The sequence below is a fragment of the Rhinoraja longicauda genome, chromosome 22 (assembly GCF_053455715.1).
Source record: "Rhinoraja longicauda isolate Sanriku21f chromosome 22, sRhiLon1.1, whole genome shotgun sequence".
Classification (NCBI taxonomy): Eukaryota; Metazoa; Chordata; class Chondrichthyes; order Rajiformes; family Arhynchobatidae; genus Rhinoraja; species Rhinoraja longicauda.
In genome coordinates, this window is record NC_135974.1 from 9,367,016 (window position 1) to 9,380,191 (window position 13,176).

The 13,176-nt window shown below is 46.8% G+C and overlaps 1 protein-coding gene across 2 annotated transcripts in view; it reads left to right on the top strand.

Annotated features, from left to right (window-relative positions):
• The first annotated feature begins 481 nt into the window (after positions 1 to 481).
• lama5 (laminin, alpha 5) overlaps positions 482 to 13,176 on the top strand; it is a 277,790-nt gene continuing 265,095 nt past the window's right edge. For both annotated transcript variants that reach the window (XR_013548716.1, XM_078418700.1), the window contains exons 1-2: positions 482 to 839; positions 9,765 to 9,914. Coding sequence is in view for 1 of the 2 variants with exons in the window: in XM_078418700.1 (XP_078274826.1) it covers positions 573 to 839; positions 9,765 to 9,914 (417 nt within the window). In the remaining variant the exon portion in view is untranslated. The remainder of the gene's footprint in view (positions 840 to 9,764; positions 9,915 to 13,176) is intronic.

Genomic DNA, 13,176 nt, shown 5'->3' on the forward strand with positions numbered 1-13,176 from the left:
GAGGGAGGGAGAGAGAGAGGGAGGGGAGGGAGAGGGAGGGGAGGGAGAGAGAGGAGGGAGGGAGAGAGAGGGAGAGAGAGGGAGGGGGAGGGGGAGAGAGAGGGGGGAGGGAGAGAGGGGAGGGAGGGAGAGAGAGGGAGAGAGAGGGAGGGAGGGAGAGAGAGAGGGGAGGGAGAGGGGGGAGGGAGAGAGGGGAGGGAGAGAGGGGAGGGAGAGAGGGGAGGGAGAGAGGGGAGGGAGAGGGGGGAGGGAGAGGGGAGGGAGAGAGGGGAGGGAGAGAGGGGAGGGAGAGGGGGGGAGGGAGAGAGGGGAGGGAGAGGGGGAGGGAGAGGGGGAGGGAGAGGGGGAGGGAGAGGGAGAGAGAGGAGGGAGGGAGGGAGGGAGGGTGATGCATCATCAGTTGATTAGGTAGCTCTGCTTTGGCGGGGCTGCTGCTGGGAGCGCTGTTCACCAACTCGCATTCTCCACCCAGGAAGAGCGATGAGAGAGAGCAGCCAGGGTTGAGAGACTGAGAGAGAGAGAGAGAGAGAGAGAGAGAGAGTGAGTCAACTCTGGGTAGGAGGAGGAGGGAGATGGCGAGTGTCACTGCAGTCAGGGCTGTGCTGGTCAACCTGTGCTGTGTGCTGAGCCTCAGGTCCACCGCAGCCCAGGAGGTTCTCGCACACACTTACGGAGTCAATGGGTTCAGTTTGCACCCGCCTTACTTCAACCTGGCCGAGGGCACACGGATCACAGCGTCGGCCACTTGTGGGGAGGGTGTGAGTGCGAGGCCGCTCCAGGACCTGTACTGCAAACTGGTCGGTGGGCCGGTATCTGGAGACCCCAGCCAGACCATCCAGGTACTTACTGTGTGTGAGTGAGTGAGTGAGTGAGTGAGTGAGTGAGTGAGTGAGTGAGTGAGTGAGTGAGTGAGTGAGTGAGTGAGTGAGTGAGTGAGTGAGTGAGTGAGTGAGTGAGCCCCCTCCACCTCTTGCACCCCTCTCTCTCTCTCTCTTTCTCCCTCCCTCTCTCTCTCTCTCTCTCCCTCTCTCACACACTCACCCTCTCTCTCCCTCTCCCACTCTCTCTCCATCTCCCCCTCTCCCCTCTCTCTCCCTCTCTCTCCCTCCCTCCCTCTCTCTCCCTCTCTCTCCCTCCCTCCCTCTCCCTCCCTCCCTCTCCCTCCCTCTCCCTCCCTCTCACACACTCACCCTCTCACTCCCTCTCTCTCTCCATCTCCCCCTCTCTCTCCTTCCCTCTCCCTCACTCCCTCCCTCTCCCTCCCCATCTCTCCTTCTCCCTCTCCCCTTCTCTCTCTCTCGCACTGCTCCTAGCCCCCGTTGACTGGGACTCTTCTGTGCTTTCCGCATCCTGTGTTTACCAAAGTTCAAAAGTTAGTTACTGCAAAAGTGTTACGGTTTTATTATCTGCTGAAGGCGAACAGCGCCAGCAATGAGCACCCCGGGCCGGGCTGGGCCGGGCCGGGCTGTGTGTTGTGTTGTGTTGTGTTGGGCTGTGCCGTGCTGGACTGTGCTGGACTGGACTGTGGGCTGTTGTGTGGCCGCAGGTACAGCGGGAACGGGCAAATTGCTGGGCGGCAGGTTGTTTTGCACTGAAAGTATCCAACTGTGAAGTAGATGACACACACACTCACACACTCACACACACACACTCACACTCACACACACACACACACACACACACACACAGTCCCCACACACACACACACACTCACACACACACACACTCACACACACACACACAGTCCACACACACCACACATACACACACACCGGGCGCTGGAGGGTTGTTTAACCTTCTAAACCCACGAGGGCTGCGGCGAGATTGCTCCCAACTCTGCAGACAGACAATGTAAAGCCCGGTCTCTCCGTCTCTGATACAAATCTCTGCTTCAGCCCGCGTTGCCTCTGATGTTGATGTTTGAAAAGTAAAAAGTTGCCTTCGAGCAGAAAAACGATGGCGATGCCCCCCAGTGTGTAACTCCATCCGTTAAATGCTGGCTTCCTGGGGGTGATTCGGCCCATCCTGGTGGTGCCTGCAATCCCCCCCGTGGTCGCTCAGTGTCTAGATGCTAGACTCTAGCTTCCCTTGTCTTCGCGCATGAGGTTTCTCTGATCATTTCCACTTTAAACTGTACTTTTTTTTATTCGCGGCGGATCATTAATTAGGACTATTATGACCTCCCCTCCCCTCCCCTCTCTCCCCACATTCCCTCTCTCCCCAAGTGTCCCAGCACCGACCCGACCCATTTCCACTGGCACTGCCCAGGCTGATTACACTGGGCGCTGCCTGCACAGTGAGCCTGGTCCTGGACTCACTCCTGCCTTCTCTGTGGACCTACTTCCTCTGCCTTTATTCTCTGTGGACCTGCTCCCTCTGCCTTTATTCTCTGTGGACCTGCTCCCTCTGCCTTTATTCTCTGTGGACCTGCTCCCTCTGCCTTTATTCCCCACTGTTTCGACACTGACCAATTCCGCAGGCTTGTGCTGGCCAACTTTGCTTCTTTCATGGAAGTTTGTCTTTAATGAAGTATCAGTATCTGTCTTGCAATATCAGGGACACCGTGGCGTGAATGATGATTTATTTTTGGAAATAAAATACGATAGCTGGAGTGGTAGACGGGATCAATGGTGATACTCATCGAAATCACACCAACATTAAATGAAATAACCTAGTGTCATGGACCATCAATTCATTGGAAAGCATGAATTCTTACTTTCAGTGAAACATACATAAAGTGCTGGTGTAACAGAGGGTCAGGCAGCATTTTTGGAGCCAGATACTTGGCATTAGAACTGTTATTAAGCCCTTGTCACCGGTCACAGCCAAGATGGTTTCAACTAGGGCGTTTTGTTTTGTTTAGAATTGTCACAGTGCATTTACCCAAGCAGAATAAAGTGGCTTTCTACAGCAACTTTATTCAATGAAACCTTCTACAGTCAATGTCATTCACCTGCTGGCCCCAGAAGCGAATCTGCAATCGCTCATTCAGATCAGTCTGAAGAAGGGTCTCGACCCGAAACGTCACCCATTCCTTCTCTCCTGAGATGCTGCCTGACCTGCTGAGTTACTCCAGCATTTTGTGAATAAATACCATCGATTTGTACCAGCATCTGCAGTTATTTTCTTATATTACAATCCCCTCACTCTTTTAAACCTCGGCTCCAACAGCAGCATTTCTTACTTTAACTGTGTCCTTCTGACTCTATTCCTCTTATCCTGTATCTGTACCTGAAACGTCACCCATTCTTTCTCTCCAGAGATCCTGCCTGTCCTGCTGAGTGAATCCAGCATTTTGTGTTTTGTCTTTGGATTGTAATGATGCATGGTCTTTCTGCTGACTGGAGAGCACACAGCATAAAGCTTTTCACTGTACCTTGGTGCATGTGACAATATACTAAACTAAGGCTGAACCCTGTAAATTATTCCCGTTAGGTGCCTGTGGAACATGTTCTGTTGTGCTGCTGCAAGTAAGGATTTCATTGTTCCATCTGGGACAATGAAATGGCAATGATCATTTACAGATGCCAATAAGCACTCTTGACTAGAAGCTTAACTGCAAGACTGAATTCCAGATTTTAACCATACACTGTAACATTAAGGGCTTCCCCTCGCATTCCCTCTGTTTATATTGTCCATCACTTGGAATCCATGGCGGTGGTCAGTTAATAATCGGCCAAAAGCAGCCATCTTGTCCCCTCTCCATCAAACTTCTCAACGTTTGCTCCAAGGGCAACCACCATTCTAATGGTCATGTCTATAGAATCTCATCTTGCTCTGCAGAAGATATGCAGGGAATGGAGAGATATGAATTACGTACGGGTAGATAAGAGATGGTCTTGATGTCATGTTCAGCATGGACATTGTGGGCCGAAGGGCCAGTTTTCACACTGTATCTCCAACCGTAACTAAACTAAATCAATACACAGAACAGTACCGCACATGAACTGGCCCTTCGGCCCCCCGAGTCCATGCCGACCAGCGATCCGTGTACTCTAGCACTATCCTGCACGTTAGGGGCAATTTACAATCTTTACCAAAGCCAATTAACCTACAAACCTGCACATCTTTGGAGTGTGGGAGGAAACCGGAGCACCTGGAGAAAACCCACATGGCCAAGGGAGAACGTACAAACTCCTTACAGACATCACCCATAGTCAGGATCGAACCCAGGTCTCTGGCGCTGTAAGGCAGCAGCTCGACTGCTGCGCCACCATGCCATCCTGTTAATCAGAACAGATTAATGAGAACCGGCAATTCAGTGACTTGGTTCCATTCACGGACAGTACAAATCTACACTTCAAATAAAGTAGATACGATAATTTAACTGTTTTAAAACAGTGGTTTAATTGTGAATCTTTCTTTACCACCAGCATTCCCCTATCACACAAGTGCAGCATTTACTCTTTCCAAGCATGGGAGGGTTTACTTTGTAACTGAACAGAAAATTAAAATCATGGTTCTCGAGATGTTTCAAGAGATAAAACGTGCCTGTTCTGTTAAAATATGCCACAGGTTTTAACTCTAGTATTGAATAGACACAAAATGCTGGAGTAACTCAGCGGGACAGGCAGCATCTCTGGAGAGAAGGAATGGGTGACTTTTCGTGTCGAGACCCTTCTTCAGACTGAGAGTTGGGGGGGGGGGGAAGGAACTGAGAGCTATAGATGGGGATGTTGAGAGATACAGAAATGAATGAAGAATATGCTTGTTTCTAGGTCTGTTTGAGAGAGTGACACAGTGCGACGGTGTCACTGAAGGTCAGGATTTTTAATGATCTACCTCCTTCCTCCTACAATATCTTGCATCTGTCAGCTAGTTTCGCAGGGATATGTTACTGACTAATGCTTTTAGTGAGCAAGTGAATTTGAAACAGGATACTCAAGACCTAATGGTGCTCTTACAGTGCCTACGCTATAAAATGAGAGGTGAGATCCCTGTGAAATCTTCGATGCCAGTGAGCTTTGTTAATCACGTGACCACTTGACCACATCCTCGAGGAAACTTTATCTGGCCATCTTTGTGATTTTAGTGCAGACATTTTATAAAACATTGCTTCAAAAAGAAGGATAGTTTGTATCAGGTTTAGAGATGTTTGATTCTCCAACCACTTCCTAAAAGGGTAATTCTATAGCAATTTGACTCGAACTCCATTTATTGTAAGACCTGTGGTGTTGGTGCAAAATGTTTAACTGGGTTAGGTGGGGTCAGCAGTGGAGAGGGTAATGGATGCTGACGAGATTAGTTCCCAACAGGTCGGCTGACTGATTTGCCAGCAAAGGAGGATTACATGCAGTTGTTACACTGGCCATTCAATGGCCCTGTAGATAAAGTCAAGGAACACAGGTAATAAGAGTTGAATTATTCTAGAAGAGAGGGTACACTGAAGTTAATAATGGGCCGAGGCATGCTCTCATCCAAGCTGGAATTGCGTGCCTGAATTTTCCTTTGATCAAGCCTCCAACCTAGTCACAACATCCATGTGGTATTAATGAAAGCCACTGTGACTGTTGCACGTTTTCCAACCTTGTGCTTGTCATTTACATCACCATTGGATGCTTTACTTTAGATATACAGCGCTGAAACAGGCCCTTCGGCCCACAGAGTCCATGCTGACCAGTGATCACCAACACTATGCTACACTCTACGGACAATTTTACAATTTTTACCGAAGCCAATTAACCTACAAACCTGCATGTCTTTGGAGTGAGGGAGGAAACTGTAGGGCCCGGAGAAAACCCACGCAATCACGGGGAGAGCGTGCAAACTCCATTCAGACAGCACCCGTGGTCAGGATCGAACTTGGGTTTCTGGCACTGTGCTGCTTGAAACTAGACAGCCGAACAAAACCTTTCCTGAGAATTTCCTCCATGTTACAGCACCATGGCACTGATCTCTCGTGGTAGCCCCAATAATCACCGGCTTCATCTCATCGGAGGGTTACGTCCATATCATTCAACGAGTCTAATGCCAATACTATCTGTATGAAGATACGCTCTCAACCTGAAACCCCTTATCCATTTGCACCGGAGATGATGCCTAACCCATTGAGTTACTCCAGAACTTTATGTTCTAGGCAGGATTCCAGTTTATGATGTTCCTTGTGTTGCCTTTACTGTCTCTTTGTCAGGGGGTATGGGGAGAAGGCAGGAACGGGCTACTGATTGAGAATGATCAGCCATGATCACATTGAATGGTGGTGCTGGCTCGAAGGGCCGAATGGCCTCCTCCTGAAACCTATTGTCTATTTGTCTTCAGCTGGATATTGTCACAGAGTCCAAAGAGGCTGCAATGTCCTCACCTCTCTCTTTCCCTCCTTTGAGCCCTCTGGTGTGACAAGGTTTTGAGAATGGTTGATGACAACTTCCTCTGTTAAGTGACAGAAGAAAGATGTGATTTGTGTGCAGGAGCATGTGAAGGAATTTATGTTTTGGAAGGAACATTCAAACCAATAACATGTAGAAGTACACAACCTTTATGTTCTACAAGTCGGCAGTAGAGTTGCTGCCTTACAGTGCCGGAAACTCAGGTTCGATCCTGACTACGGGTGCTGTCTGTACGGAGTTTGTACGTTCTCCCAGTGACCGCCTGGGTTTTCTCTGAGATCTTTGGTTTCCTCCCACACTCCAAAGGCGTACAGGTTTGTAGGTTAATTGGCTTGTTATAAGTGTAAATTGTCCCTCGTGTGTGTAGGATAATGTTAATGTGCAGGGATCGCTGGAGTGCGCGGACTCGGTGGGCCGAATGGCTTGTTTCCGCCCTGTGTCTGTAAGTTAAACTAAACTAAGCCACCATTTAAAACATTACTTCCTTAGTTCCAAGGATTTATAACCTTGATGGAGAGCTGATGATGAATCAATGTTGGACTGATTCTGATGTGAGATAGAAAATATGAAGGGGTCAGTGTTGGAAATTATTCAGTGAGTGATTTTTCATTGGAACTGAGTGTTGGAAGCCTAGATGGGAACCCGGAAATCATGGTTAGTGCAGATAAAAGGGACAAAAGTGTCTGTTACCATGGTGTTTAGTTTAGAAATACAGCATGGAAACAGGCCCTTCGGCCCATCATGTCTATGCCAACCATCGATCAGTCTGAAGAAGGGTCTCGACCCAAAACGTCACCCATTCCTTCTCTCCCGAGATGCTGCCTGACCTGCTGAGTTACTCCAGCATTTTGTGAATAAATACCTTCGATTTGTAACAGCATCTGCAGTTATTTTCTTATATTAGATCACATTTTCAAACTAGTTCTAAATTATCCCACCTTTGCGTCCACTCCTGACACAATAGTGGCAATTTACAGCTGCCAATTAACCTACAAACTCGCACATCTTTGGGATGTGGGAGGAAAACACAGCATTCGGGGGAAACCCGTGCGGTCACAGGGAGAACGTGTAAACTCCACACAGACATCACCCAAGGTTAGGATTGAACCCGGTCTCTGGCACTGTCAGCCAGCAGCTCTACCAGATGCACCACTGCCGTCTAAACCATAGGGTTGCCCCGGCTGTAAAAACAAAGAAAATACCTGCAGTTGTTCGAGCTTTTTCCTGCTGCTGTGGCCCATTGTTCAGGCATGAAGTAGACTAGTAAGTAATGAATTTCCAGGGAATATATTGGCTCTGAATTGACAGTGGATAATGGAAAACTGCAGATGCGTTCCCCATGATATTCCAACCACTTTCTATGCAGGGCGGTGGGCAGAATGTCTGTAATGCTCCAAAATGCCCGGCTGCTGAGGAAGAGTCCTGCCCTTGATAGATCCATGGAAAATTTATCTTTTAAAGTCAATAGGTTAGTCTCCCTCTGAGCTCACCCTAGCCCACAATTTCGCGCAGTGCAAATTTTCTCCAGGTGGAATCACTGATAATCTTTTTAGATTCAGGAATCTAGATTGATTGAATTTTTTTCTCTCCCTAGCTTGGGCACCATTAAGAAATCTTCATTGCCTCACTAGTGAACAATCTGGGACTTTTTGCTTCAGTAAGGTTAGGCTGCACAGTTGGCAGTGAATTGACGTGCTGAACGATTAGGCGAGTTGGATCTGAAAACGCAACGTCTTCAAGACTACGTTCTGGGAAGCTTTTGCCCACTTTCCCGATGTCCGTGGCCTTTTGCAAAAGTCCCCTGTGTACGCTGCCAAAGCAGGAAAGCACCTCTTTGCGTTGAGACGTCCAATCTGCTCTTACTCTGGTTCCTGGTTCTGTGGATCTGCTCTCTTGTCTGGATTTTGAACATCCACATTATGAACAGTGAGGGATGATAGTGGAATGGTTAAAGTAATGGTAATCTATCAAATAATGTTCTGGAAATGCCTGTTCAAATTCCCACCATGACAACTGTGAAATTTAAATTTATTTAATGAAATAATCTGGTATTAGTAATGGTGATCAAAATACAAGCTGATTGTTTTATAATCCCATCAAAGATTCACTTGGAGAAGGAGCCTTATTTTGCTTGACCTGTACGTGACTCCTAGTTCAGAGATTGGAGAAGGCTCTTAACTACCTTTTGATATAGCCGGGCAAGAGCTCAAAGCTCGTGTGTTACGGTTTGCCAATGAATGCTGACCTTGTCACTGATATCCACATCCATTGAATGATTTTTATAAAATATACTTGTTTGGGGTTTTGATGTAGAAATTGAGGTTAACACCTGCCCTGTTGAGATGTTGAACGCACTGAATCATTTACAGAATCACTGCTCAGTTGGTTATAGAATCATAGAGTGATACAGAGTGGAAACGGGCTCTTTGGCCCAACTTGCCCACACCAACCAACAATGTCCCAGCTACACTCGTCCCACCTGCCTGCGCTTGGTCCATATCCCTCTAAACCTGTCCTATCCATGTACCTGTCTAACTGTTTCTTAAACGTTGCGATAGTCCCTGCCTCGACTACCTCCTCTGGCAGTTTGTTCCACCCACCACCCTGTTGAGTTATTCGAGGAAGGGATTGCACCACACCGAGTGCATGACTCCTTGGTTTGGAGATGCTCTGTAGGGCGCTGTGGCAGATGCCATCAGGAAGGCCCTGCGCGGAGCAGCCGGGGGTGGAGACGTGCGGGTCAGTGGAGTCTCGTGGGTCGGTGGAGCCTTGAGTCCGGGCCTCGCAAATCCCGAATCCAGGGAATATCTGAATCCAGCGAACATCTGAATTACTGCAGCACTTTGTGTCTTTCTTTGGTATAAACCAGCATCTGTGGTTCTTTCTTTCTACAGTTTGTCTGTTCCACTGTGAAATCTCTTCAAGGTATGCCTACTTTGAAGAAGTTGACTTCCTCTGTCTGACAGGAATTGTGCAACACCCTCTCTCACTGTTACGGCCCGGCCTGTGATCATCTGTGATTGGTCCTGGTCTTTTCTCGCCTCCAGCTCTTCACCTCCCCTCCCCCCCCCCTTACTTTCACTCTGAAGAAGGGTCCCGACCCGCAACGTCACCCATCCTTTTCCCTTATAGATGCTGCCTGACCTACTGAGTTACCCCAGCACTTTGTGTCTATCTTTGTTATAAACGAGCATCTGCAATTCTTTGTTTCAGCATCTTTTTGCTTTACACAGTCAGTCCAGACTCGCTGCACAGTCGTTGGCTCACCAGCCTTCTGATGTGGCCACTCCAGTCCAAGGCAATGAGGGTTGCTGATTAACTGCTACCCTCGTCGTGATGCTCGAATCTTGTGAATGGTTCTTTATATAAAAAGAACTTGGTGAGTGGCTTTGTTGGTATTGCAATGTAATTCATGTTTTTTTTCTTACTCTTCACCAGGGTCAATATTGTGACACTTGCAAAGCAGGGAGCAGCAAAGCACATCCGATCACCAACGCCATTGATGGAACCGAACGTTGGTGGCAGAGTCCTCCTCTCTCCCGGGGCCTGGAGTACAATGAAGTCAACGTTACCCTTGACCTTGGCCAGGTACGGGAAGCTGCGGGATGATTGTACGAACGCAGTGTATTACTGATAATTTATTTTAGACCTTTGACCAACGTGAGTTCACCCATTAGCTGACTCGGAGAGGTCAGGAAGGATCCAAGCTTTGTACTGTTAACTTGTGCTGATAGTTGGGTCGGGCTCTGCAGCCTGGATTGGACAGTTGTCAGGGTTTCATCTTCAGGCCTTCTGAGAGACATTGCATGCACATGAAGACGTTTGAATGTGATGTGTTAGTAGTTCAGCTCGAGGAAGATGGAAACATTATACAGTAGTTAACGTCTGTTTCTGAAATTAAAGCCTGTTTTACATTTGTGGATATGGCACTTTGCTGATGTAACTATGGTATTATGAATACTATGCTAATAGAACAATTAGACACAGATAGGAATATGTTTGTGCTGATTTCCTTTGTAAATAAGGTTAGTATTTTTCTCCTTTCAATGTAAAGGCTTTTTCGAAGCACAAGATTGCTTGTTGAACTGCTCTGCAGAGGTAACCCATAGGCATGTTGTGTATCCAGTGACATGTTCTTGGCATTTAGATCGGGTAAATAGTAATTCAAACCTTGCATATGCTGACACCAGCTGCTTTTGCCAGGCGCAGTTTTGTTTACATTATCTTCGTATTCTATTGAATCAAGGTACATTTTTTAATGTTGCATATTTTTTGTTTATTATTGCGTGGCTTTTAGCAACTAGCATCGGCAGCAGCCTAAGAATAAACTTCAAATTATCATTTGTGTTAGGTCATAGAATATGATGGAGGAGAAAGCCAAAGAAAACTGTGTAGCGACCATAGAGAGTGGTCCTAGGTGTCGAACCCTCAGATTGGCCAGCAAGGTCACGTGTGGGTGCGACCGTAAGGATTGGTCCAGGGAGTGAGACCACTGATTGGACAGCGTGGTCACGTGCGGTTTTGGCACCTAAAAGAGTCAGTTGAGAGACTTCTTCGAAGAGAACAGTTGGTTTTATTGGTTGTCTGTAATCTCGCTATGTAAACTTTGTGATCGAATATTGCTGTCGCAATAAACTTCTTCAACAAAGAACGAGCCTCCAGACTCGCCATAACTGCTTCAAATAATCAACCAGTTAAATTTGTTTTCATTCACAAGCATTCAGAAGCCCATATTTAGACAACATGAGCAGGATTCTGATTGGATTTTATCCGGGTATTAATTGGAAAAGAAAAGGAAATGGAAATTGTTTTGTATTTCAGTTAATTTTTTTATTAGTTATTGATGGCAGGATGGTGATGCAGCGGTAGAGTTGCTGCCTTACAGCGTCAGAGACCCGAATTTGATCCTGACTATGGATGTTTGTCTGTACGGAGTTTGTACGTTCTCGCCATGACCTGCGTGGGGTTTCTCCGAGATCTTCGGTTTCCTCCCACACTCAAGACGTACAGGTTTGTAGGTGATTTGGCTTGGTATAAATGTAAATTGTCCCTAGTGTGTGTAGGATAGTGTTAATGTGCGGGGATCATTGGTCGGTGTGGACTCGGTGGGTCGATGGACCCGTTTCCGCACCGTATCTCTAAAACAGAATTACATACATACATAACATCACAAAATTGTGCACATGCACACATACATACACACCCACATATACACATATATACACACCCACATGCACACATACATACACACCCACATGCACACATACATACACACCCACATGCAAGGAAATGTAGTTTTACTGTAGTTGGCTAGACTAAATTGTTTACCACATTAACGTTGAACTATTTAGATTTAGATTTAGAGACACAGCGCGGAAACAGGCCCTTCGGCCCACCTAGTCCACGCCGCCCAGCGATCCCCACACATTAACATTATCCTACACACACTAGGGACAATTTTTACATTTACCCAGTCAATTAACCTGCATACCTGTACGCCTTTGGAGCGTGGGAGGAAACCGAAGATCTCGGAGAAAACCCACGCAGGTCACGGGGAGAACGTACAAACTCCTTACAGACGGCGCCCGTAGTCAGGATCGAACCTGAGTCTCTGGCGCTGCATTCGCTGTAAGGCAGCAACTCTACCGCTGCGCCACCGTGCCGCCCTTTTTGCAACTTGAATTGCTGAATTCACATTAAACAAGTCATCAATCTGAGCAGATTTCATGGGTGCAGATTAATGATGAAGAACACACACAAACAATATAAAAGGAAAAGGAAAAATAAATATTGAAACACCAATAAAACCACAACTAAACAGCATAAAAGCAGCACTGTAACATTACAGCGCCCCATTCTGTAATGTCTACCAGTTGCTTTGGAGCATATTAATGGGTGACCATCAAGATTGATGGTAAATTGAAGAGTCAACAGTGTTTTATTGTCATATGTCTTGAAATGGAACAATGAAATTCTTACTTACAGCAGCACAACAGTATATGTAAACATTTTAACCCTGTAAAATCCATAATTATCAACCCAAAAAAGTTCAGTGTATATATACAAAAAACAAATGGCAAATAGTTGGCAATAGTAATGCAAAATCAAAAATAATCTCGCCAAGTCAACATAGTTCAGAATTTGGAGGTTGTGTTGTTTAATAGCCTGATGGTTTTAGGGCGGAAGCTGCTCCTAAACCTGGTTGATACAGTTTTCAGGCTCCTGTACCACCTCCCCGATGGCAGGAGTGACATGGGAGTGTGGCCACGGTGGTGTGGGTCTCTGATGATGCTGGCTGCCTTTTTGAGGTGTGGGTGTCAGTACTGTCCATGTGACGAAACAGATAGTTGTTACACACAATCTTGATGGCCACCTCAGCTCTGAAGTCATCTGTTCTGTGTGTTCAAGTCTCTCAGCATGTCAGCTCCTGATTACTCTGCTGGCCTCTGGTGTCAGACTGATGATCCCTTGGCACTGCCCAAACTCTGCCGCTAGTGAGTATTGTGCAATTGGACAAGAATATGTGGGTATATCTGTGTTACACAGGTTAAAACGGTGAAGTAGAATGAATGCCTATGCCAAAGACGGATTGTTCCCCATCAGCATTGTTGAATTTACCATCTTTACTGTGCAAAGACAATTGGCTATTGAAAAAACCATAAACAAAAATATATATTGTTTGCAAAGGAGCCTGAAAGATGATGCCACTGGATGCTCTAAGAGTCTTGCTATTGAGGGCGTGCAGCGTAGGTTTTTACGAGGTTAATTCCCGGAATGGTGGGACTGTCATATGTTGAAAGACTGGAGCGACTAGGCTTGTATACACTGGAATTTAGAAGGATGAGAGGGG